This window comes from Cydia pomonella, chromosome 1 (assembly GCF_033807575.1).
Source record: "Cydia pomonella isolate Wapato2018A chromosome 1, ilCydPomo1, whole genome shotgun sequence".
Classification (NCBI taxonomy): domain Eukaryota; kingdom Metazoa; phylum Arthropoda; class Insecta; order Lepidoptera; family Tortricidae; genus Cydia; species Cydia pomonella.
The window spans coordinates 41,655,699-41,682,890 of record NC_084703.1 but is presented as its reverse complement, the minus strand read 5'-3'; the positions used below and the strand labels follow the sequence as shown (position 1 = coordinate 41,682,890).

The 27,192-nt window shown below is 37.8% G+C and overlaps 1 protein-coding gene across 1 annotated transcript; it reads left to right on the top strand.

Moving 5' to 3' along the window:
• Positions 1-50: 50 nt before the first annotated feature.
• On the top strand, positions 51-27,192 carry LOC133523894 (uncharacterized). The gene is made up of 13 exons (XM_061859650.1): positions 51-492; positions 1,309-1,515; positions 2,155-2,329; positions 3,091-3,249; positions 4,222-4,325; positions 4,691-4,798; positions 6,641-6,846; positions 7,337-7,473; positions 12,379-12,510; positions 17,453-17,650; positions 18,313-18,446; positions 19,504-19,754; positions 21,381-27,192. The coding sequence occupies exons 2-13, from the start codon at positions 1,315-1,317 to the stop codon at positions 21,514-21,516; spliced, it is 1,941 nt and encodes a 646-aa protein (XP_061715634.1). The 5' UTR covers positions 51-492; positions 1,309-1,314; the 3' UTR covers positions 21,517-27,192.

Below are 27,192 nucleotides of genomic sequence, written 5' to 3'. Positions count from 1 at the left end.
CAACCCGTCCCGCACTCCGTCCAAAGACCCGTAATATTATTTTCAATCATATATTCTTTTCAGGTAATTGTAACCTGTATGACCGTTCTATATTATTAAGACAGCTGTCAGATTTAAAAGTTCCGTTTCCCACATCTATTAGAACACTCCTGTATATTAATAATTCTTCTCCATATATATTTAAATCATTGTATTCATTCCTCTCACGTCATAATATAAAATTATAATATATTACCATTCCCTGATCCTTATCCAAATTCCGACATATCCGTTATAATGTAATCCTTTAATTCCGTTTCCCCGTTTTACTCGTTTGGCTGAATGCGCCAGGAGCGCGATGCCATAAAAAAAAAAAAAAAAAAAAAAAATATTAAAAAAAAAAGAAAGTATCTCGAACACGAACGGAACGAAAGAGGATTAAAGCCCTATTCACCGCTGAGCTGAAGTTCTCGAGATAAATCTGTTTTCAAGAACTTTGCCAGACGAATTTAGGTAAGTTGAAAATTATATTATTTAGCTAATCTATTTTATTTTATTACTGCTACTACGATGTCCAAAATCCTCACTTTGATGGTTATGGAAAGCAGCGTCCATTGTCAGTTTTTTGTAGCCACATCCTCAATCTTATTGTGGCACATGTTTCGCTTGAATTCGGGCAAAAAATTAATAGTTTTCTCGTGCGTTAACCTCTAGTGTTAGCTCTGCCGCGCGCTACGGCGCTCCAGACTGCTGTGGTAGACAACCCATATTTTTAATCTTTCTATAAAGTACCCACTTCCGACGTTCCAGTGCCTAATGTTTTGTGACGGTCTTTTATTAGATGTGATTATTAGGTCGATAAAATTACTTGCATTAATTAGTACGCTTTTTAAGAATAATTTATAAGCACTAGAGTAATAATGAAACTAGGAAACAGTTTCATTGTGTCTAGATGAGGGTTTATTATCAATAGCATGCGGTTGACATTTCTATTTCTTATAGATTTCAAAATTAGAGCCAAGGAACAGACCTTACAATTGTCAATTATAATATTTTTTTAAGATATAGGTATGTGTAATGTAGAACAATAAGTGATTATGTTAATGTAACTTCATGCAACTTAACTGACCATCAGTATTTGTTTTTCATTTTTTAATTTAAAGTACTATGACTTACATTTTCTGCAAGAAACAAAATAAACCTTATTAGCTTTATGTTCCCGACGACGACCATAAGAGTTTTACAAATAAACAGTTCATTATGTTACTATTAGTATATATTTTTAAATTGAATAATTAGTATTGTAAACTAAAAGAATTAAAATTACAGGCTACAATGACAACACCAACACCTACACTTGATTCGAAACTTCGCAATCAGCTGACAAGGTTCCTTCATACGGGAAATGAAGTCCCCAAGTATTACCCGGGCTGCTGGACGTCACAAAAATATTTTCAAGTTGAAAACTTGAAAACAATTGATGAGGCACTTGCTAATGGAGTCAATAATGTTCAAGTTGTGGATGTCATTTTAAAGGTAACTTGTCAAACATAGGTTTTATATTTAAATTTGAGCAAATGGCCTAATTAATTTGATAACTATGACACATTAATTTAATTAAATAAACCTTTATTCTATATAAGACACACAGGTGACAAACCATCAAATAGGTGCCAGTCATCGAGTGGCGGATAATCACCCGTATTACAATACAATACAATGCAATATAAGAAACACTTGTAAACACATTAGTGTATTTAGTTGTCTATATTATAAAATATCTCTTAGTGTGGTGTGCCTGTCGGCATAGGCCTCTTCCAGTATGGGCATATGACACATTTACTTAAAATAGTTATTTGTTTTGAAACATTCATAACAATTTTTCTAGAGACGAACATTGAAAAATCGAAAAACATTATTTTCTAATTTAAGTAATAATCTAAGTGTAATCTAAGTAAATTTATTAATTGCAGTTTATAATCCGGAAACTTCTGTAATCCATCAACTGTTGGTTTTGTGTGTGGTCTGATTAATGAGGTCCTACTGTATTACATAATTAGGTGTTTTAGAATAAATTCCAGGGTAGAGTTTCAAGGAGTCAAGAAATTTTAGTAGTCATATGACTGGATTAGTGTTATGAGACTTCTTTCGCAATAATTTTCGTTTTCTACACAGGCTTACAAAGATGGGTGGTACACAAGATTTGAAACCATTGCGTTTGCTCTCACAAAGTGCCTATTGCTGGGAAGTGCCGATGTCAAAGCTGCTACTTACAAAGCTGTTGGACAAATTTGCAACACTCCGGAGCAGATGATGCTATTCTGCAAATACACTAGGCTATTGAAAACAGGTACACAGTTTATTCAAATTGCATATAAAGTGCAATTGGGATATCTTCGGCAGTGGGATAATTTTGACAATCACTAATATCTACTAAACCAAAAGCATTTCATACTTTGGCAACATTTATTATCATTATTATATTTAAATAAATATTATAAACACATTCTTACACAAATTGACTTAAGTCTCACAGTAAGCCAAGAAGGCTTGTGTTGTGGATACTCAGACAGCTACTAAAATAAATAGTTTTATTTCTTTCAGGGAAATTTTTGTAATTTACAATGTAATGGTTTTTGGTAAATGTAATTTTAGTTTATATGTTACTTTATTATTTATTCATTTCACTGATCACTGTTGGGTAAAAGCCTCCTCGAGTCCCTTCCATTATTCTCTATCTGTAGCTAGTCTCATCCAATTTTTTCCTGTTTTTTCAACTATGTCCCGTGATGCGTTTTTGTGGTCTTCCATGATATCTTTTTCCTGGTGGTCATGTCCACTCAGTCGCGATTTTAGTCCACCTTTTGAACTATATAGCATGTAAAAAATTGGTTTCTGTGGACCCTCTACTCAATTGTCTTTAGACTATGACTGGATTTTATGTATGTGTATACTAAGTAATGGTATTCAATCATATCTGTCTTAAATATAATGTCCGGAAACCGATAAAAAAATGTTACTCATGTTCATCTCCTGTTCCTTCTCCTCAGCTGCCAGCTTGCGTTCCAAGCACTGCCTATCTGTATTATTAAAATATACATTTACGTACAGGAAATGGCCAAGGTTGGTGCAAGATCGTCAGGTCGTGGTACACCACCAAAGACCCCATGGAACTAGCAAAGGAGCTCACGAGGGTGAAGGCTCGCCATGGCCGCTCTCACAACACCCTGCTCAGGAAGAGCCATGTTAAGATCGACGAAAATGATAAAGGTGAGTTTTATCAAGTCCTCTTTAGTGTTTGGTGTATATGTATACATAAAATAGAGCTATGTCCAGAATTAGTGAAAGCAAACAAATGTTTACTTGATGCTTCACGTGGCTCACCTAATTAGTGCTACTCATGCAAGCACTCGCGGCGCGTTCGCTAGTTCTGGACGAACCTGAACAGAATATGGTATGGTATTATGTGTGAGTCACCCTTGACTAGGGTTTGCAAGACAGATCTAAAATGTATGGGAAGATCCGCGGATCCGGATAATTTCATGTTAATCACATGTCATGCTCGCTTAAAAGTCTTTACTTACGGTGGCGTCGTTGATCGGGTCGCCACTTTCCCGAATGAAGGTTGAGGGAGGCGATGGCTGAGATACACGTCATACTCGTGAACGGGTGCTGTTTGTGGAGACCGGTCTGTTTAAGCTTACACGGGGTACAGGTTATGTTAAAGTATGTAACTTTACTTTTGAGTGACATTAACGTGAGACACTTCATTCGGTTCTTGTCTGTTTTAATTTTTTTGTCTTTTAATTATTTATATAAGAATTCAAGCCTTGGCGACCCTCTACATCTCTAAGGATAATTTAATATATATTTTTATATTTTATCTCTGACACTTAGAGACATACATCTCTAAAGAATTTTAGAATTTTATGGATTTATTTTTTTATCATAGTTTTTTTTGTGTAATTTGACATTTAGAGACAGTATACATCTCTAATAAAGTATTTATTATTTCATAGATTCGATATTTGTAATTGTTTTTTTTTTTTAATTTATTGTTTGTAAAAATGGACATGTAAAAGTGCCCCTGTGGCCTATTTGCTGAATAAATGTTTGATATTTGATATTTGATTCGGATTCAGATTTCACACCCTACCCTTGACTTTTGGTCGCCACTACCTCGTTATATTGTGCTGTGACACTGTGATAGACTTATTTTGTGAAAAATGGTTATTATTTCAGCCCGCGACATCGTCATCAAATATGCGATCTTCGGTTTGAAAAAAGCGAGGCAACTGGCCGCCGACCACGAACAGACGAAGACTGTGCTGGAGTATATACAAAAGGTAATTTTTCCCTAATATTTTAGTTATGCACATACGAGTCCACACAGAACGAGGCACGCGTGGCTATGATGCCTCTGGTAATGCACGCTTTTACAGACCGAACTTCCTCGCGCGAGAAATTGCTTACGAGGCGATTCGTTCTGTGTGGACCCTAGTAACAAGATGGGATTATTTTTTTTTATACTACGTCGGTGGCAAACAAGCATGCGGCCTGCCTGATGGTAAGCAGTCTCCGTAGCCTAGGTACACCTGCAACTCCAGAGGAGTTACATGCGCGTTGCCGACCCTAACCCCACCCCCCTCGGGATTTAGGTGTACTAATAAAATTTGCATATTTTGCTAAAAAATAATATTGACTTGTATAGGTGGAGGACCTGAGGCACTGTGAGGATCCAGTCGCGGCGGCCGCGATGGTTGAACAACATCGGTTCACGCTTGACCACATACCCGGACATTTGCTGACTTCGCAGGATGTATGTTGTTATTTTTTTCCTACATAACGAAACCGAATATTTATGAATAAATTTTATTTTTATTTAGCTTCACTTGTTTCGCGGGCTGTGTGCAGGTAGCTACAAACGAATATTTCAATTTATATTTAACTCTAATAATGGACACGGCAATGCGAAGATAAAAGAACCACGTAGGCACGATGGTTTTAGAATCTTCTTCCTTGTACTGTACTTTTATTTTGAAATCGGCACCTCTGTTGATTTGCAAATAAGAGTACAGACAGTAATAAAAGCTAGTCTCAATGGTTTGCCAGTAATGCTTGTAGCTTTCATTTTTGTTTTCAACTACCCTAAGTCTCCTATTGTGTTATGAATTGCCAACAGCAGGTGACTGCACCTGCAATAATTGTTACACAACGAAGGCCTCAAATCTGACTCGATCTTATTTGTAAAGCCACATGCGAGCGTGTCACATTTGCGGCTTTCGAAGAGTAACATTATTGCAGGTTGACTGTACAGTATTGGTCCACACAGAGCGAGCATACGCGCGAGGAAATTGCCTCAAAGTTAAAGTTTGACAAACTTGCAAGAAATGTTGACATGATTTACTTCAAATTAGGTCCAGAAATACTACGTATCCGATGCGATGAGTGAAGATGATATGTAAAGGAATTTCATACAGCCTTTCACACCTAGGCCTTCTTTAGTTTTTAAACGCCAAATTGTGACACGACGTCTTTGCATTCAACCATCAAATAGTGGTAGATTCGTATTTTTTAGCTGCGTAGATCTACGAATAAAAGAAAATGACTACATTTTTATTTCATTGCGAGTTTGAGAAAAGCACTATACAAATGTCGGCGAGAAACGGGGTTGCCGGCTGCGTATCGTTATCCGTCTATATCTACTTTGCCTGCAATCCTTTCTTTCCCGGTCTTTATAGTAATGTACTATTACCTCCTCTTAATAGGGAACAATAGCTTTGCGATCACAGCGAAATAACGGCATTTTTTCTATGAAATTCCATTTCGGGAAAAACGTTTTTCACTAACTAATCTCTTTGATTTTTGATGTCGATCGCCTCAGCATAATATAGGTATTATAGGAAGGTTTCGCTTTTAATAATATTTTTTTTTTTTGTTTTGCAAATTTTGAAAAAAAAGGACATTTGTTCATTATTTTTTGTATTTTGTGCAATAAAGTTTAAATAAATAAATATAAACCTAGTTTTTCATTGTGTCAATAACATACTAAAAAATCATGGAGAATGGAAAACATTTCGAAGTGGAAAAACATTTTCTCTTTTTGTATGGAGGGTCTCGTGGTATATTTCCCTAGACCTACTTTTTCTCTTTTTGTATGGAGGATCTCGTGGTATATTTCCCTAGATCTACTTTTTCTCTTTTTGTATGGAGCGTCTCGTGGTATATTTCCCTAGATCTACTTTTTCTCTTTTTGTATGGAGGATCTCGTGGTATATTTCCCTAGACCTACTTTTTCTCTTTTTGTATGGAGGATCTCGTGGTATATTTCCCTAGATCTACTTTTTCTCTTTTTGTATGGAGGGTCTCGTGGTATATTTCCCTAGATCTACTTTTTCTCTTTTTGTATGGAGGATCTCGTGGTATATTTCCCTAGACCTACTTTTTCTCTTTTTGTATGGAGGATCTCGTGGTATATTTCCCTAGATCTACTTTTTCTCTTTTTGTATGGAGGATCTCGTGGTATATTTCCCTAGATCTACTTTTTCTCTTTTTGTATGGAGGGTCTCGTGGTATATTTCCCTAGATCTACTTTTTCTCTTTTTGTATGGAGGGTCTCGTGGTATATTTCCCTAGATCTACATCCATACCATCTCCTCAGGTGTGGGACGCCGTGCTTCCTCACTTGGAGCTCAGCGATCTGCTCTACAACGTGCAACGCGTGCACAACATGGGCTTCCTCACGAGCGACTCGCCGACGACCGCGATCCTGGTGTCGCTGCTGAGCAACAATGACGTCATCAAGAAGTCGAAAGTCACGCCCATCGAGGTGTACATCACGCTGAATAATTACAAAAGAAAAACCAGGTTGGTTTATACTGTTATATAACATATGTATAAACATATATTCATGAATTGGATAAACATGTACGATGGATTAAGGTTCAACAGTCTATTTAAAAAGTCCCAATTCTTCGTTCGTAAGGCCAACCTTCACAGATGAAACTTATAATTTATGAAAAAATAACGTTAAACGAACGAACGTTTATTTAAACGTGTTTAAAGAAATATGTAAAAAAAATATCATGTTCCTGAACATATATAAATAGGGTTGTCTAAATAAATATGTTAAAAAATATGTTACTGAACATATAATTTAGGTTGTCTAAAGAAATATGTAAAAAAACTATCTTCAAATTTCACCGACTTGCCTATGTTCCAATGGAAAGTATGCAATATGAATCAGTTGGATTGCCTAACCAGCCTATCTTTTTCTGGTCACTATCATGTGGTTGCCGTGTTTAAACAGTTGTGTTGATATCTATAATTGCACTCATCTGCCTACCGCTTAATACAGACCACTGAAACACGAGAAAGCAAAAGTAGCTGTGGAGAAAGAGAGACGCCGTCGCGCCCGCCAGATATTCGACAGCAAAACCGGGCTCTGGGAGTGGTCGGTCACCCGCCGCCACCCCAAGGAGGTCAAGCACTGGGGTAAGTTACATGAAAATCCATATTTCTTGCTTTTTAATCCATGACCATGCAAACCATGACCATGACCTTTTTGACCATGCAAAGCCACAAGGAAGGTTTGTGTTTTCAACAGTCTTTTAAATAAACTTCTTGGGTGCCTAACCAAAATATCAGTAACGCTAATGTCTTTGTCGCACTAATATGGAAGAGTGATAGTAGTACGGTCGCCAAGCCGCTCCGAGGCCAGATTTAATTGACTCAGCTCGGCCTTACCCACAACCGGTATCAATGTGTTCGGACAGTTCTCCTGATCACCGTACATGCGGTAGTAAAGCGGAAAAATGGTGGAGGGGATAGTAATGACGTCACAAAGATGGCGGCCGGACCTATTCTTTTTGGCGGTGTATCTCGAAAATCACTTAACCGATTTTAATCATCGAGGTGTCAAATAATAGCTTATATTATGGAGATTATTTCCTTTTCTACAAACATTTACGTGAAACCTATAGGAAAAAAAATAATCACAAAAAACAGTTTTTTTATAAAATTATTATTTTTTATTTTGTAAAAATCTCCGTAAATATTAGCATTTCGCAAATTTTGTTTAATATAAAACATATTGCTTCATTATCAAGGAATATAAAGAGCCTTAAAACATACAGATCGAGTAATAAACAATGAAGCTACACTCATTTATTTGCGCATGGGTAACGATAACTGGCTTTTACCGGTCGAAACTGTGGTGACTGTTACGATACGTATTGAATGGAATTTATAGAGTATCGGTTTTAATTACTGAAATTATAATTAAAATTATAAAAACCAGACACAATAATGTTACCTTACTTCGACGTTTAGTCTCTTTTTTCGTCTTAATCATAGGTAGGTACATATTTCTTTTTACTTAAAAATTTTATACAGGGTGAACTTTTAACCACCAGTCATGCTCTGCGCAGCGACTTTATAGGTCATACTTAACAACTTTTACTATGGGACCAATTCCGAAATCGCGAAAAAATTTTTGACTGTCCCATATAAAGGTGCGACCAACTTTACCAGACCAACACTTTTCCAAACTGAGCTACAGCTGTCCGATGAAGTTAAGTACTTAGGACTAACTCTCGACAATAAACTCAATTGGAACAACCACATCAACAAACGGATAGACAAGGCGGGAGTTGTCTTCTGGCAGTGCAGAAGGATGATTGGTAAGAGGTGGGGACTCAACCCGAAAATTACCCTCTGGCTCTATAAGACGATAATCCGCCCCTTACTCTGTTACGGTGCTCTGGTTTGGTGGCCAAGAACAAACCTAGGCAACGTACGAGACAAACTACAAAGACTTCAAAGGCTCGCATGCGCGGCCACCACTGGCTGCACGAGGTCTACCCCGACTGCAGCCATGGAGGTCATGCTAAACCTTCCACCGCTACACCTACACATACAGCAAGAGGCCAGTCTTTCAGCGGTAAGGTTGCGAACCCTCAAGATATGGTCTAACATCACAGGAGCTCTTCACACAAAATGCCTGGAAAAGGTGTATGACGAATTTCCAGTGCTTAGGTCAGGCACGGACCGGATTCACAAATAAGCTATCTTCGATAAAAGGTACAAAATACAGTTATATGAGGACGACAATCATGAAGGACTCAATCCCCGGGAGCTGAGAATCTTCACTGATGGGTCCAAAACAGACAGCGGATCGGGCTCTGGAACCTTCTCAGAAGACCTGAACATGTCGATCACCACTCCGCTAGGAGCCCATAACTCGGTATTCCAAGCTGAGTGCATGGGCATCATAAACGCGGTGGCTGCCATCACTGCAAGGAAGGTAGTAGGATCCTCCATCCGCCTACTCTCCGACAGTAGAGCAGTCTTAAGGCTCTAAATAGCCATATAGTTACATCCAAACTTATACACGAATGCCACGAACGACTAATGGAGGTATGTCATAATAACAAGATCACCCTACAATGGATCAAGGGACACAGTGGATCCCGAGGTAACGATGCTGCGGACGAGCTTGCCAGGCAAGGATCGAATGCGGGGGCGATTGGTCCGGAACCGATTCTTCCGATACCATTTAGCAAGGTACGCTCAATGCTGCTGGCACGTACAGGGAAACTACACACAGAACACTGGCTGAACCAGACTGGATGCAGACAGGCAAAAGAAGCCATGCCTGGCATCAACGGAAAACTCACAAGGGCGCTCCTGCAACTAGGGAAGGTCCGACTGAGTATGGTAACCAGTGTCATAACAGGTCATGGACTATTTAACAAACATCTTTTCACAACAGGTGTCACAGACAGTCCCCTGTGCCGAGGTTGCATGGAGACAGAAGAAACAGCCTCTCACGTGGTGCTGGAATGCAGCGGAGTGAATCCATACAGGGCTAAACATCTCGGATCTCCGAGAGACCTCCCCGAGGTCCTACTCAACATCAAAGGTTTGATAGGATTCCTCGAGGAGCTGGGCTGGCAGGACTAGCCCACCCCCAACATATCACGCAAAATAGGCGCAAGTCGTCGAGTTGCGGAAAAATCGCCCGAATACAATACAATACAATACAATACAAGGTGCGACCAGACCGCAGCTTAAAAAACGGTCACGATACGGAATCGCAGTGACGCGTCGTATGCGTACCGTTTTTGACGCATGCTCCCCACACCGCTGTTTAAAAAACGGTGACGGTACGGAATCGCAGTGACGTGCTTCACGCGAATCTTTTTTGTTCGCAAAACAGTTGCGTCTTTTACGTCACCGGTACGGTGTCTGCCATAAGATCTCCGTGTAATATTTTTTGCGATTTTTGCGCAGTTCAATTTACGGTGCGTCAGCTTATTTTAAGCAGCGGTGTGGCGAGCATGCGTCATGGACCCGGGTACGTCCTTAAACTACGTCCAAAAGAGAGGTATGGGCATTGTGAATGTCATCTCGCTTTGTGTGGTAGGGCACAGCCAGTGGGTGCCATTCCAGATCCAAATTTTCTTGCGTGATTCGGCATTGGTCCCATAATAAAAGTTGTTCAGTATGACCTGTAAAGTCACTGCGCAGAGTATGGCTGGTGGTTAAAATTTCATCTTATACCTATATTCGACACAAGTAGTAAGTACTTACAGACCAACTATGATACACATTTTGCCTGTATAGTGATACATAGTGAATAAATTAATACCTGATTTAAAAAATAAAACAAAAATAACAAATAGCATGTTATTTAATTCAGTAATCACTAATCAGTCTTAAACAATGAACATCATACTTTTAGATTAGACAACAAAATGTATATTTATACTGTGTTTCGACTTGAAAGATTTTACTGCTTTAAAACATAAGACAAACCTACCAACCAAATGTATAAAAAAAATGTTTTTTGTGATTATTATTTTCCTATAGGTTTCACGTAAATGTTTGTAAAAAGGAAATAATCTCCATAATATAAGCTATTAGTTGACACCTCGATGAATACAATCGGTTAAGTGGTTTTCGAGATACACCGCCAAAAAGAATAGGTCCGGACGCCATCTTTGTGACGTCATTACTATCCCCTCCCACCATTTTTCCGCTTTACTACCGCATGTACGGTGATCAGGAGAAACGCCCGAACACATTGATACCGGTTGTGGGTAAGGCCGAGCTGAGTCAATTAAATCTGGCCTCGGAGCGGCTTGGGGACTACTAATAGTAAAAGTTGTTCAGTATGACCTATAAAGTCGCTGCGCAGAGTATGACTGGTGGTTAAAAGTTCACCCTGTATAAAATTTTTAAGTAAAAAGAAATATGTACCTACCTATGATTAAGACGAAAAAAGAGACTAAACGTCGAAGTAAGGTAACATTATTGTGTCTGGTTTTTATAATTGTCATTATAATTTCAGTAATTAAAACCGATACTCTATAAATTCCATTCAATACGTATCGTAACAGTCACCACAGTTTCGACCGGTAAAAGCCAGTTATCGTTACCCATGCGCAAATAAATGAGTGTAGCTTCATTGTTTATTACTCGATCTGTATGTTTTAAGGCTCATTATATTCCTTGATAATGAAGCAATATGTTTTATATTAAACAAAATTTGCGAAATGCTAATATTTACGGAGATTTTTACAAAATAAAAAATAATAATTTTATAAAAAAACAGTTTTTTGTGATTATTTTTTTTCCTATAGGTTTCACGTAAATGTTTGTAGAAAAGGAAATAATCTCCATAATATAAGCTATTATTTGACACCTCGATGATTAAAATCGGTTAAGTGGTTTTCGAGATACACCGCCAAAAAGAATAGGTCCGGCCGCCATCTTTGTGACGTCATTACTATCCCCTCCACCATTTTTCCGCTTTACTACCGCATGTACGGTGATCAGGAGAACTGTCCGAACACATTGATACCGGTTGTGGGTAAGGCCGAGCCGAGTCAATTAAATCGTGTTTCTAGAGGGCTTTTGAGATTTGGCGACCGTACTATAGTGAGAGATTACCGTTTCGTTCGCTACGGCGACGATTGGCATCTGTGCTAGGCCCTCTGGCCCATGTTGACATTTCGGCCCGCTGATTGTCGCCTGCACCTGCTTATCGCATTAATTCTAAAAACATTCGATATAAGTCACGAAATGGCCAAATACACGCACGGTCCCTATTGTACAGGATGTAAATTTAGTCATTTGCAGTAATTTACGAGGTGAATATATAGGTGATACTGAGCAACTTATACTATGGAACCAACCCAAAATATCAACATTAGCCAACAAAATGTATGGGAGAATCAATTTTTTTTTCGCGATTTCGGGGATGGTACATTAGTAAGAGTTGTATGACCTATATATTCACCCCGTAAATTATTGCAGTTGACTAAATTAACACCCTGTTGCAAGAATCTACTTTATCATCAATCTACAGTTTTTAAATACCTGATTACTTTGTAGGCATCGACCAGCCTCCGAACCAAGCCGTGCTGAACGCGCTAACGAATCTGGTGGATATGACCTGGGCGCTCACGCCCAAAACTGGAGCGCGCTACCTCATCACTATGGACATGAGACCACACATGTTTAAAGGTAAACAACACATTCACAACTCGGTACCGTGAAACCACCCACTGTAGTCCAGAGGCTCCAAAGTATGGTCAAAATTAAAAATATCTTTGTTCAGATGTGACTTTTATTAAATAGAAGAAAAATCTCGACTAAACCAAAAAGAACATTGATATGATGTATGATACTTAGATACCAACTTGTACACCATAGTTGTAGTATGGGGGCCCATTTTCTACGACCGGTCTGGCCTAGTGGGTAGTGACCCCGCCTATGAAGCCGATGGTCCCGGGTACAAATCCTGGTAAGGGCATTTATTCGTGTGATGAGCACCGATATTTGTTCCTGAGTCATGGGTGTTTTCTATGTATGTAAGTATGTATATGTTATATATATATATCTATTGTTGTCTAAGTACCCTCAAGTCCCTCAACACAAGCCTTATTGAGCTTACTGTGGGACTTAGTCAATTTGTGTAATAATGTCCTATAATTATTATTTTTTTTCTCGAACGGTATTAGACTAATATTAATACACGAACTGTCAAATCGTAGGGGTGACCATGGCAACAGACTAATAATATTAGTCTAATAACCAAGGGCGGATCCACCGTTGTGGGCACGATGGGCATGCCCACAACCCTAATAGGGTGCCCTATTGATTCGCCTAGTAAAATTACGCAGATTTTCGTTTCGCAGACGCTTTGGCAGAATTTCATTACGTAGAGTAGTCAGTTGGCAACTTGGCATAACATTGATAAGCAGATTTACTTTTCGTAGAATAATCGTTTAGTAACCGTCACAATTACCCGAGAAACAATTGGTCGAAACACGATAGTTAGAGTGATTTTTAGTATTAATTAGAAATTCGAGCATCTTAATATCAGCTGATACTTATTTACAAAAATTATTATTATTTACTAAAATTACAGGGGCCATTGTTTTTAGCTTAAGGAGTCTTAGAAACCTGAAACATTTACAAATATTAGTACAAATTTCTAAAAATAATACCAGCTTTTAATTTTCAGGCGTAGGAGTTTTTTAGCGTAGTTATCTGTTTAAACGGCTCCATGGATTGCAATAAATTGCTTGCGATTTCCGATACATTACTTTATATGCCGATAATATGTATGTAGTACCGCAATTGCTAAACTAACGAAACTGTTATAATTTAACTGTCACTTTATTCGAAATTAAATTTAAAAAAACGTCGCTCGAATTTTTTAATCTGCTAAATGAAATTCTTAGGTTACTAATGGATTACTAAGTTTATTGCTAAATAAGAAAGTAAGGAATAAAGAAAAAAAAACACCAATTCAAAGACCCAATAGATTACCAAAAGTTTTTTGCTAGATTCTCATTTTCCAAAGAATCTATCGTAAAAACATAAACGCCAAATTTTTCCACTCAATACATAGCATAAAAATGTATTGCATGCGATTTTTTTGAAAAAGAAAGTTTATACATTTCCGTAGTTTAAAATTTTTTGTCCCCATTTTTATTCCTCGAATTATTTAGTTGCCGTGTTTTCATAGAAAAGCGGCCTTTCCACGAAATGTTTACAGTTTTTTTTTTATTTAGAACCCTCATGTTTCAGCTTCCTATCTCTGTTATTTTCTGAGATATAAATGTATAAAACTTTTTATAAATAATAAAAAAAAAACCACACTGGCTAATGCGATTTACTTTAACTTTTGGTTCTGTAATCTCTATGTAGATACTCTAATGTTCTTTAAATAATATTTTATTTTTATTTAAATAAATAAATAAAAATAGACTAAACATGTTTGATAAACTAAAACTTGTTAAACATTTTTAAACCAAGTGAAACGTTTTGGTCTAATGAATGTTGTTTAATTATTGTTAGGGTATGGTAATTTGTTAAATTGTAAATCTGTCAAATAAGTAATAGGGAAAATTTGATTGAAAAATGAACAGTTGGAAATAAAATTTGGTTAATTTTTTTTTTACCCGACTGCCAAAGGGAGGATGTTTTTCGAGTGTATGTATGTATGTATGTATGTCTGTTTCTTTGTGGCCTCCTGTAGCCTAAACGGGTTGATGGATTTTGATGTATGAAGTATCGTTAGATTCGTCTTGATCACGGGAGTGTCATAGGATGTCTTTTTGGGGGTAAATAAAAAATTATAAATAAAAAAAAAATAGTATAAAAAAACAAAAAACCCGACTGCACACTAAAAAAGAGAAAACAAGCCCCACAAGAATATTGTTGTTGATGGTAAGTATCGCAGGTGGGGACCAACAACCAAAATGGCTATAAGTAACCCTCTGTTGGTCCCCGCCTGCGATACTCGTACTTACCATCAACAAAAATATTCTTGTGGTGCTTGTTTTCTTCTTTTTTATTGTAAAATAGCAATATCCCGTAATCCTCCCAATAATTGTAATTGAACGGTATGTGAACCTAGACTCTACCAAACGTTAGTCGACTAAAAGTTACATCTAGGTACGAATAAATCCCTTTGCAAAACGATGTTCGGCGAAACGTTGTCTGCAAATCGATAATCTACAAAAAATAGGTCTGCGAATCATTAGGTACCCCATTATAGTCATGTGACGTAACACTTTCACGGGCTATTGAGATCGATAGGCTGAAGATCGTTCATGAACGATGACGATCATGACTCGTACATTCATGAGTGAGTTCGTACTCCGACTCGCACTTGGCCGATTTTCGGGTGGCTGTGACCACAACCTTTTTTGAGAGCTGGATCCGCGCCTGCTAATAACGTTAGAGAAATGGGCCCCTGGACTATAGTTGGGTGGTTTTACGGTAGCGCTACAAATTGACAGGAAAATTTATAACGAGAGTGTCTGACAATAAAAGATGATCTGTCTAGAATATATTCACTGTTACGTCTTATAATACTACGGCCACACTATGCTCCTCGCGCTGCCGCGATGTTGCCCTCCGGCCACACACTGCTCTACTCGCGCGATTATTCGCGATGCTCCATACTTTATATTGCCGGTTCTTTGACTCGCGCCATAAAACCGACAAAATAGGGAGTAGGCATGTAACGGCGAGTAACGTGGCCACACTCTGTCTCTGCCTACTTCCTATGCCACTCGTCGAGTGTGGCCGGGGTATAAATTATTTCTACCAAGGTGATTGCAACTTAAATTTTCTCCAACATCAGGCATAACTAGGTATAGGTTAGGTTAATTTTCTTCAACATCAGGCATAACTAGGTAAAGGTAGGTAGTTGAGCATTAACTACAAAAATGCTCGTATTTTAATACTTCTGAAAGGAGTAGGAAAGCTAATTTCACAGTGTTTACAAGCTACGAGTACACTGACAAAATGCTCCAAGTTTCATTTAGGGTGCATTACATAAAGCTTAGTTCATATAGAATTGGCACATAATTAGCAATGTTTACTAAATAATAATTCCATGGCGGGAATATTTTTTTACAGTTACAGTTCAATTACCAACCTTCAAAGTATTAATAGTGAATATATTATTTAGCTTTATGCATTTTAATGTTTTCGACCATGAAAATTGTAAAAAGGAGATAGATCGTGCACAAATATTTCGAAAATTCTTATCGATCCCGGACGAAGACATCTAAGTCGCTTAAGATGCTAAAAGCTAGTATTTGTAGGGTCATAAAACGTTACAAGGAGACTCTATCAGCCGACAGAAAAATACAAATTAATCGGAGGTTTGGGATAAATAACAAGATTTTGGGAAATAATTCCCAAATTCAGGACGGCCTAATTATGATTTATTCCAGAAATCCAAAGAATAGAATAGAAGATAAAGATGATTCACCTCAGAGGTGGTTATAAGAGCAAAGCTGTTAAACAGATCAGACAAGCTAAAACACTAGCTCGACTATTGTACGACCCAGTATTGACAAAATTCGAAGGTTGCTTGTTGTTGGACGACAAGACATATGTAAAACTTGATTTTAATCAACTACTCGGTTCGAAGTTTTATATGGCCATTAATAGAGGTAATGTACCCGAAAATATAAGTTCGTGAAACTTGACAAGTTCGCAAAAAATATATAATATGGGAAGGAATTTGTAATTGCGGCTGTAAGACGAAAGGTTTCATAACATAGTCAACAATGAATCGGATCTTTATATTAAAGAGTGCTTAGAGAAATGATTATTGCCATTAGAACTCATAACGGCCCTGTGAAATGTTGGCCAGATTTAGCCAGCTGCCACTACTCAAAAAAAGTTTTGGCATGGTATGCGAATAGTCAGACCAATTACATACCCCGCGAGATGAATCCTCCGAATGGTCCCCAATTTCAATCTAACAAAAACTACTGGGCAAACATGATTTTTTTTTTAAAGAAGACTAGTCAAATTGCCCAGGGTATCAATTAATTGCGATCTACAAAAAATCAATACCCCAGAAATGTCGACAAAGTGTTGTGCAGAAGAGGAGGGAGGTCCATTATGTTCGTACAACCAGTTTATAATTATTTACATAACAGAGATTTTTTTATAATTTATACATATTTGAAAGCTTATTTTATTTACTTCAAAAAATAACAATCTCCTAGCCAATCAACCAATTCTATATGAACTATGCTTTACAAAGTATTTTACAGAGGAGACTGCAATGTACATACTCTGTTCTTGTGGACCACTTATGTTAAAAAGAAGTACATACTTAGGGCGGCATGTATTGCAACCATATGAGACGATATAACCGCAAAAATATGGAATTTTCTGGATTTCACGGGCATTAGTCATGACTCATGAACTTTATAGAACTGTCACAATAGATCACTGCTTGGTCGATGTGGCCCACACCCCAATAAAATACAAAGTATTTCCTGAAAGAAAAGTTTTCCGTTGTGTTTATTTTTTCTACATTTTATTACTATGGTAACATACTGGATACTATAAAGGTATCCAACTACCAGAGTGTACCAAACAAATGGTACACTTTTTATATATGTGATCTCCAATGTACCTTCAGGCCGCCACTTCTGCAAGAACTTCGTGCTGCCCAAGAAGGGTCGCAAGACGGCCGCCACCGCCACCCCCACGAAGACCGCCCCGGCGCCCGCGGCGGCGCCCGTCACCGCCGCCGGCGACGGCGACGCCGAGAAGAAGTGCAAGAAACACCTGTTTGCCGAGTGCTTCTACAATAAACACGTCACGCCGGGACATGCCGGTAAGATTTAGTTGTTTACCCTTGGCATAATGGTCGTGTTTGAAGCAAGTTGGCACGTGTCGGTTAGAAAATCACTACACTTTATAAAACAAAGTCCCCCGCCGCGTGTGTATGTATGTTCGCGAAAAACTCAAACACGAATGAACGGATTTCCATGCGGTTTTCACCTATCAATATAGTGATTATAGAGAAAGGTTTAGGTATATGTTTGTACAGGTTTTGTGTAACCCGTGTGAAGCCCGGGCGGGTCGCTAATAGTTACTAAATAGACTGGTTAAGACTACAGTGGCCGGTGATGGGGCTAAACTGGAAAAAAACAGTTTCATTCTTGCATTTCCTTTCTAGTGCCCTAAACTAGATTGGTCTGTTTTAAGGCTTTTGTTCCTGGACATGGATGGAATTGATCGATTGCCATCAAAAATTTTGTTGGTGATTGAACATTTTTCCATAATTTGGGGTCCATTTCTCGAACGGTATTAGATTAATATTAGTAGTTCACAAACTATAGACTATCGTTTATCAAAATTTAGGGATGTTCTAAGACCGTTTTGTTTACGCACTGGACCAGGTAACTGCTCTCAGAGCTCCATTTAATCAAATCCACCCTATATTTCTAAACAACGACATTTCAGATAATATTGTGCTATTTGTTTGTTTTGTAGCCATCATACTGGCTCTTCAAATCCTGAAGCGCGAGGACAATGTGAAGCTCGCAGTGTTTACAGACGAAGGCGTCCAAATCGTCAACGTCGACAAGAAGTCGACCTCTATTGACCAGGCGGAGTACAATCTCAGGGTAAACATTTATAGCTTATTTAACTTTTCATAGGGCACATTTCTTTCTTGGATTCGACCTCCCTAAGACTGGCGGCTGGTTTGCGACTCGGGGTTTCGGAATGTACACCACATATATGCTCTTGTGGCACAGATGTGGACCAACTGGGACACCATGGATTATCTTGTCAAAAAAGTGCAGATCGTTTTTCAAGACATGCGTCGCTTAATGACATAATCCGTCGGTCTCTTGCCACCATCAATGTGCCTGCTCTTCTTGAGCCGACTGGCATTATCAGGGATGACGGCAAGAGGCCTGATGGAGTGTCCTTGGTTCCTTGGAGCTTGGGACGGATGTTAGTGTGGGATACTACCTGCATAGACACACTGGCACCGTCCCACCTCCAACGGACTAATGTAAAAGCGGGTGGTGGCGCAGCGGTGGAAAGCGCCGAAATTTTAAAACGTAATAAATATAAGAGCCTTGGTAGAGAGTACCATTTTGTACCATTTGGCGTTGAAACTCTAGGTCCATAGGGTCCCAACGCGCACAAGTTTTTTGGAGACATCGCGAAACGTCTCGTATCTAAACGTCTGGCTGTGACGAAAGTGGTGACCGAAGAGCTGGCGGCTTCCTCGCACAACGTATCAGTATTGCGATAGAACAAGGAAATGCTGCCAGCATATAAGCTAGTTATAGTAATCCTCTGTTTATATCCATTTTTGGCACATTTAGATATTATACCCCAAAAATTACCACCCTTTAGCATAATTTTTTTTTTCTTTTGCCGAAATTTTAGGACGTTAGAGACGATGGGACTTGTGTATTTTATAAATAATAATAATAAAATAATGACAATTCAGCCTATATAAATACTATTGTTTTTAATCTGGTCCGTTAAAGAGTGAACAAACGAACACTTACTAGTCTCAAACGAAATCTTATTAACAACTTTTTTCCCTATAAATGTAGGTATTTGTATCCTATATTGTCCACATTTTTGTACGACATTGCCTTGCGTAATATTGGCTCTGTGGCTTATCTTTGGGTAATTTCAATTCAAACGTGCCACCAACAGAAATCCAACCTGGGGCGAGTTCAACTAGACGCGCCCATAGAATGGGCCGCCAAGAAGAAGAACAAGTACGACGTGTTCATCAACATGGTGGATCGGACCACGCGGTACATGGAGCTGGAGCAAGAGCAGCGCGGCGGGCGCGGCGCGGGGGGCCGGTTCGGGCCGCCGCCGGCGCCGGGCAAGGAGCTCCCCGACCACTGCCCCGTCAGGGCGCTCTTGCGTTACAGGGCCGCGGTCGAGGCGAACGCCAAGTAAGTACTAGAGGGACCGGGACCGTGTGCGTTGGAGGGTCTGCCATCTTGTATGTATATATGTATAAACTCTTTATTGTACAAAACATAAATATGGACACAGGATAAGCAGTACAAAGGCGAACTTATCCCTTTAATATATCTATCTAGATATCTTGTGGCCTGAATCGGAAACATAAACAATTACAATAAGTACATCGACTCAATCAAATAAGCACTTCACTCGAATCAATAAGCACTTTTTCTTGTGCATTGATTCTGCCATCTTGCGGGCTACATTGGGAGCATAAACTTCACATTTACGTCTCGCGCCAAAAATTTGACGTCTCCTGTGCTGCCACCTACAGTTTGTGCACGCTCCGTATAGTAGCCGCAAACCATAGATGGTAGGATTCTACAGATTGTTTATTTAATCACCTGGAATAATTTACGGGGTGAATATTTGGGTCATACTGAGCAACTTTTACTATGGGGCCAACCCCGAAATCGCGATTTTTTTTTTATGTTTCATACATTTTGGCTGTCTGACCGTGTCATTTTCTATGGGAGAGTAATATTTTTTTTACGATTTCGGGGTTGGTCCGATAGTAAAAGTTGTTCAGTATGACCTATATATATATTCAGCCCGTCAATTATGGCAGGTAACTAAATAAACATTCTGTATAGATGTGCTATACGCGTGCGCCCGTGAGGGACAGAGCATACGCAAGGCGACAAAATTCAAAACGCGTTTTAACATTCCTGATAATATACCAAAAAAACCTACGTAATTTAGTCGGGTATTTTGATGCCTACCGTAAACCATACAAAAATTTACGGTGCGGAATAAAAAAAAAGGCTGACAAGGACAAACAGTAGTACCCCTTTCTCTGCTACACCTACCGAAAGTTCCATAAATGCATCTCGTTTGATCATCTGGCCCCTATCCCATTCCCATTTCATCAACGCAGACCAAACTGAGGACTAGGGTCATATCACTATCTCTCTCGCTCTATCTACGACCAAGAGAGTGTGAATGAGAAGTTTTACGACCCGGGTCGACAGTATGGTTTACGGATATTATGAAAGCAACATTCTCAACTCGTCTGTAGTGGACCTTATGTCTTTACAATAAGATATAAAAGTTATCAGATGTGTGTGTACAGTGGTATAATAATATTCAGTACCTAAGGTAATCTGACTACGTTTCGCCTTAATCTAATAATTTTGTATAAACCAGCCAGCAACCAGCTAGGTGGGCGTTCAGTCCGTTGTCGCCTTTCGCTACATATGGGTTTTCACATGTTATCCATTTATTTCATATTTTATGTGAATGTGTTAAATCAGGACTCAATTAACTAACTGGCAACCAATTATGAATTGTTTTTTATCGCTTCATTGCAACTCAAGCCGATTCCAGGTTTCTCCAAAATCATTAATTTGTAACATGTACATGGGAATGTAATAGTTCATTATTAAGGTTCTCTATCATTGGCCTTAGTTTGATCCGCAATGAACGGTTTTCACTCATTGTTCACTCTTGTTTGACTGTACAGGGTGTTGTACACTCGAACAAGAGTGAACCACTGAGTCGGGCATGGGTCAGCGATTTCTTTATAGGAAAGCTAAGCTATGTTTGGTTTCTAGGCTAATCGTGATGTCGCTAGCGTCGCACCGCGTCGCGACAACCGACGGAAGCCACGAGGGCGTCCTCGACATGATCGGCATCGACGAGCACACGCCCAAGGTCATGGACGCATTCATACTCGGACACTTCAAGTAAAACCCTAAACAAATGTCTTTCCGTACAGAAGGGGCCTTAATGTCCAGGTCCGCCGAACGCTCCGCGAAGCTGTTCGCGGTGTAGTAGTAATGTAGTGCGCAATTTGTGCAGCAAGCAACTAACGGCGCATTCGCCAGGTCTGGACGCACTTTTACGCAGCAAGACCTCTAACAATTTAGAGGATTGTGAGCTTTTATTTCATGCAATAAGCGTAAATAACTCTTGTGTAAGCGCGAGCGTAGTACAGTAAGTGTAAAGCGTAAATCGGTCCCTTTTTATGCGGTATGATACGAGAATAAACTGCATAGAAGCGTTGCTGGCAACTCGGACTGTTTGGTTATTGTTTGGACAGTTTTAAAAATAATCTGAACTGTAGGTATTCATAATATCTAGTGACTGAAATGATAGGTTTAATTGTCAATCGTAAATATTGTATGGAGCAAGTTTCAAATACCAAACATAATTAACACATTCGTTGTCTATGTAATATTTATATACCTATATAAACAAATTATTTCTGACATATTTACCTAAAATAAAACTGTAATTCACTACTAAAACTTTAAAAAAATTATATCTCTAAGTCATGGCCGCCTTTACACCTGTAAGTTTTACTTACGTAAGCGACTCACGATAAATTTTCAAGTGTAAACACTTGTTGTAAGTAGCTTACTGTAATTTTTTACTACTTTCGTAAATTGGGAAATTACAAGTCTAAACACGTTCGTGTTTGTTTACGGAAGCGACTCACAGCTTATCGAACTTAATTGATAAGTTGAGAACTTACACCATAACAATGTCCTCTAAACAAAAACAAACCAAACCTGGTCACCAGACGAGGTAGAAACTTTAATTACCGCTTTTGAAGCACGTCCCATATTGTGGGACTACAAAAATAAAGAATACAAAATCTCAGATGGTGAAATTGCCTGTCGAAAATGTGTGTTTTTTTTTTAATGATAGGTGCCACTTTTACCCAAAATATATTCAACACTTGTAACATTCATTCTTATAAAATTTAAAAATTGGGCTCGGTCTTCCATTCTCAACTCCTTCAAAAGATTTTCAAACGCACTTCGTGCCATTCTTTTTTCTAGCCAAGGTTTTACCCAGCATTTTCTTTCAGCATTCTTTTGCATTCTCCTTTTATTGTATAAAATTATATATGCAGCAGCCGCTTGTACGTGGCGACTATGAGTAGACATTTTTATTATTGATTTAGTAAGTAATTTATGCAAGCTTAAACTCACAAAATTTACGTAAGCATTTTTTACTGTAAGTTTATTTTAAGTATAAATGCAACTGTGCGTAAATTACATAAATATTACGAAAGTAACTACAGGTGTAAAGGCGGCCTTAGGCTACTGAATAAGCGTCTCATGCAATTTTTCTCAGGTGTAGTCCTTGTGCCAGCTTCGCTTCTATTCGTTGAACACACATCAACGCGTCAATTCCCAACATTTGGTCCTTAAATCGTAAGAAAACTACCGGTGTACCTCATTATAGTAATCGATTGATCTGTGTGAGTTATTTTACCACAAAGTGTTCCGAAAATCATGTGATTGTGTCTAAAAAGTATTTTTTTTTATTCGAATTTGATTTGACGTAACCGCAGGGGCGTCATGGCTTCGGCCGCTTATCGTGTAGCTTTTGTTTGTTAAGATATGCTTGTTTTGCTTCTGAAATTAGTTAAGGAAAACGATTTATTAATAAGTTGTTTTGTTCTCACTCTAGATATTGAAAATTACTGAGTTGTCAAAGATCTCCTCTTATTATGGAGTGTGGAATTAAAAGGATTGAAATCTCTTATGGTACTGTTGCAAAAGTGTCCAGCTGTCAGCTATAAATAATAGTTCCAAATCTCTCCAGAATAGCGCTCGCGTAGCTAAGAACCTAGGCGCTATTGACGGAGTGAAGTGCGCTGTCTATGATTTGATTTTATTTGTCAAGTCTTCTAGGTATTGTAGCGCTATTGTATTTAAGGTTTTTTGATGACACTTTTTGGTACATACAGATTCCATTCCTTACCTCCACCTTCCATAACTCTTATGAATAGGTACATTTTTATGAGTTATGAGACAAGCAAAAAGGTTAGTATCGACCGTATACATACCGCTAATACACGATAGTATTAGGGTACATCCCTCTCGTTGCATTGCATTCTCATTGCAGTTGTTAGCTTCATGACGACAATAGGATGACAATCTTATTCGAAATATATATAATACATTTTATATATTGTAGATGACCGATTAAATGGCTAAACGCGACAATAAAGTTTGTACAGGTAGAGTGAATCTATATAAAACATACAACATCACACTATACAATGTCGTGTATTACCCAGAATTTTTATTTAAAGTTTCAAGTAAGAATAGGGATGAAAATTCCGGAGAAAAACAAATGCTTTTTTCGGGAATTTTACCAATATTTCGATTATTCTGATAATTTTCCTGTTTTATTCAGAAAAATTAAATACGTCATACGAGTGATGAGTGATGATGATGACAGTGTCAAATATATAAAATGCCAGAAACTACCCAACACATTAGACGTGCAACCTTAACCTTCCTGTTAAATTCACAATTAAATTCATATGGAAAAATACAGAAGTTTAAAAAAAAAACTTGATTTTTTCGGCTTTATTAGTTTTTTTCGGAAGTATTGTAACTGAAATTTGCAGTGTTTTTTTTTTCGAAAGAAACTTGAAAAAAAACGAGTCGTTTGGAAATTTTCCCGTATTTTTCCGTGTTTATTCAACGCTAATGTTTTGTGAAAGCTAATGATTGAATTGTAAAGTTATTTGGTATGTCGTTATACCAATTATGAGATTGTGGTTTTAAGTGTTCCTCGCAAAAAAGCGAGAAAAGCTTAATTTTATTTATATTGGCGTCTGATAAATATTTTATATCAGGACGGAGCTACAATGCTTCAGCAAAACTAGTATTTTAGTCAAACATTTTTGATGATTGGTTTGGTGTACTTATTTTGTCTGTTCGTTTACATATTTTTTTAGAGAAGTTTATTTGGCACTTATAATAATAGTATGTTGCTTACTACTGTAACTCTGAAGCATATCGATTGATAGCACCCAGCCAAATGATAAATATTTTACATTTATCGCTTTACACAAATTACCTATTCATGTAGAAATACCGCAACTTGTGATTTTGTATATCTTCGGAATTAAATTGAACTGTTAGAGTTTCAAATATCCTGAATGTTCATAAATATGATGTTGTAGATCGACCTCACGTATTGTTAGTTTTTGTATTGCATGTGCTTAGTTAGCGAGTATACCTATGTATAAGCAAGTTTTGTTGACACGTAGTTTAAGCATAGTACAGGGTCTTTTTGGATATCAAAATAGGCGCCTGTCTCTCTTGTTTCACACAAACAATCGGGCTGATAAAAGGTAGGGGAATATTTCTTTTATTTTAAGTTTATAAAAGATTATATTTATTACACCTTACTATGATTATTTGCACCCTCCGATCATATAGACTTGCCAGTACTTTGATGATGATATACATAAAACATGATGAAAAATATTATTTTTATGTGTAACTAAGTGCCTCGTATGAATAGTGAGTCGTTAATATTTAATATTATATTTGCCAAAGTAATGTTGCATTTGTAATTTAGCCACAAAGTACTGGCAGCTTTGAATTTGTATTTTATATTATGGTGCATACAGCATTTTGTAACTACATGTATTATACCGTATTGGAGTACATAACATGCGACCGTTTGACCTTCTTTACATAACGACTGTACATATTTATATGTTTTAAAATTTAGGACTATTTTGAATGGTATATTCATAATGCTTAAAGGTGGAGGATATTAAGGAAAGGACTTGACGGCGTGTGGTACTTTCACTATTGTTAAAATTTCAAATATTAGTCATCTGTTTGTGCACACAAAGGCGGGTTCTCTTTCTTGAATTTTTTAGCTATTCTCCCCAAGGCCCAGCTAACGATACGCTAGAAAATGTATCAACTTTTCTGTAAAAACCGACTAAGTTTTTACTATTGTCAAAGTGACTTACACCGTAGCATAGCTCAGTGAATTTGGTCGCTTTCTGCATTGATAAAAGTTGGTTGTTTTCTGCTAACTACGGTCAAATAGTGTGTCATTTCCTTTGTTCTACAATATTCAGTGTTTCACCGTTCGCCTGTGGGCTACTGTTCTATCTTGGCCGATCACTGCTAAACCTTAACGTAACAAAAGAAATGCTACTCTATTACTTTGGCATAAGTTTTTCATTAAATTGAATATGAATAGCTCTATGGTACAGGCCTTACGAGATTTTAAATCATTGCATTCTCGAGACGTGCTGATGCGAATGAAATTCTCCAAATCTGTGATGACTTTGGTACTCTCTGATGGTTTAAGTGTTTTTTTATATCTAAAATATTTAAAAAATATCGGAAGGTTCATGAAAATCATATTGTTAATTTACTCTTTGTTTATCTACATGATAAACAACAATTCGTTTTGTTAGAAAATATTTTAGATAGAGTAATCCTGTAAGTTTTAAGTATTATCTTTGTTGGTCGACGAAACATTTGTTATAAATTGCGATTGGTGTCATATAAAGCTGTTGGTAGTGACTATTTATTTACGATACATATGAATATCTCTCGAAGCCATCGACAATAGATACTTATTATCGTTAAATAAATTTATGGCTAGTCACTATATCTCAAAAATAGCATTCTGTGATTTAATGATACCTTGGCAATTTCGGACTTTTTAGGGCTAATAGTATTCGGCCCTGTGGTCACACGAAGAGAACTGTCTCTATATTTTAATATTATGCGTCGAAGTCGTCATAGACTAGACCAAAATACCGACTGTTAACACCGAACCGAAGAAAAAATAACCGAAGAAGAGACGAACAAGAATCAAGACCCTTAAGAGCCACCCCACACTAGCGTCTCCTGAGCGTCAGCGTCTATAGCTGCTGCTCGACGCAACGTCACAGTGACGCCATTTTCCAATTTTTCCGCTTGGGAGACGCTATTTAGTGTGGGTGGGTCTCTTTCAACTGCCAAAAGTGGTATCATAGCAAGCAGGATTTTTTTTTTTACACAATATCTCTATTGTACATTTTATCATGTTTTATACGTCGTTCGTTGTCGAGGAAAAATACATATCAGAACGTTACTAACGGTTTGAAAGAGCGCTACTAGACTGGCATTACATATTTTTTCACTGAAACACCACGGGGCCGGATCCTATACAAGATACCTAAGGCATATATTATAAGGATGCAGCCGCGTTAGGGATAATCTAATATATATAGTATTACGCATGTAATGTAAAACACATCCTGTTGTTGTTTCATTTTTTTAATTAGTGTTATGAAGTTTTATTTTACGTTTTCTTTTCTTTTCAGACACATTTGTAAACAAGAGCTTGCTAGTGCATTTTTTTATTAATTCCGGAGAGAACTAATTGATCCGTCCTATTTTGAATCAGAACATATTCAAGCACCTAAACAGCTTTTAGTTTTAAGTGTTTAGTACATAGTTACGATGATATTATTATTATGTATAACCCATCCACAGCAGCATACCAATGGCACCATTAAAGATAACAAAATGTAACATTTAAAAAATGTACTTGCATGTTTTTCATTTCATGATAATTAAACTCTTGTGTAAAACA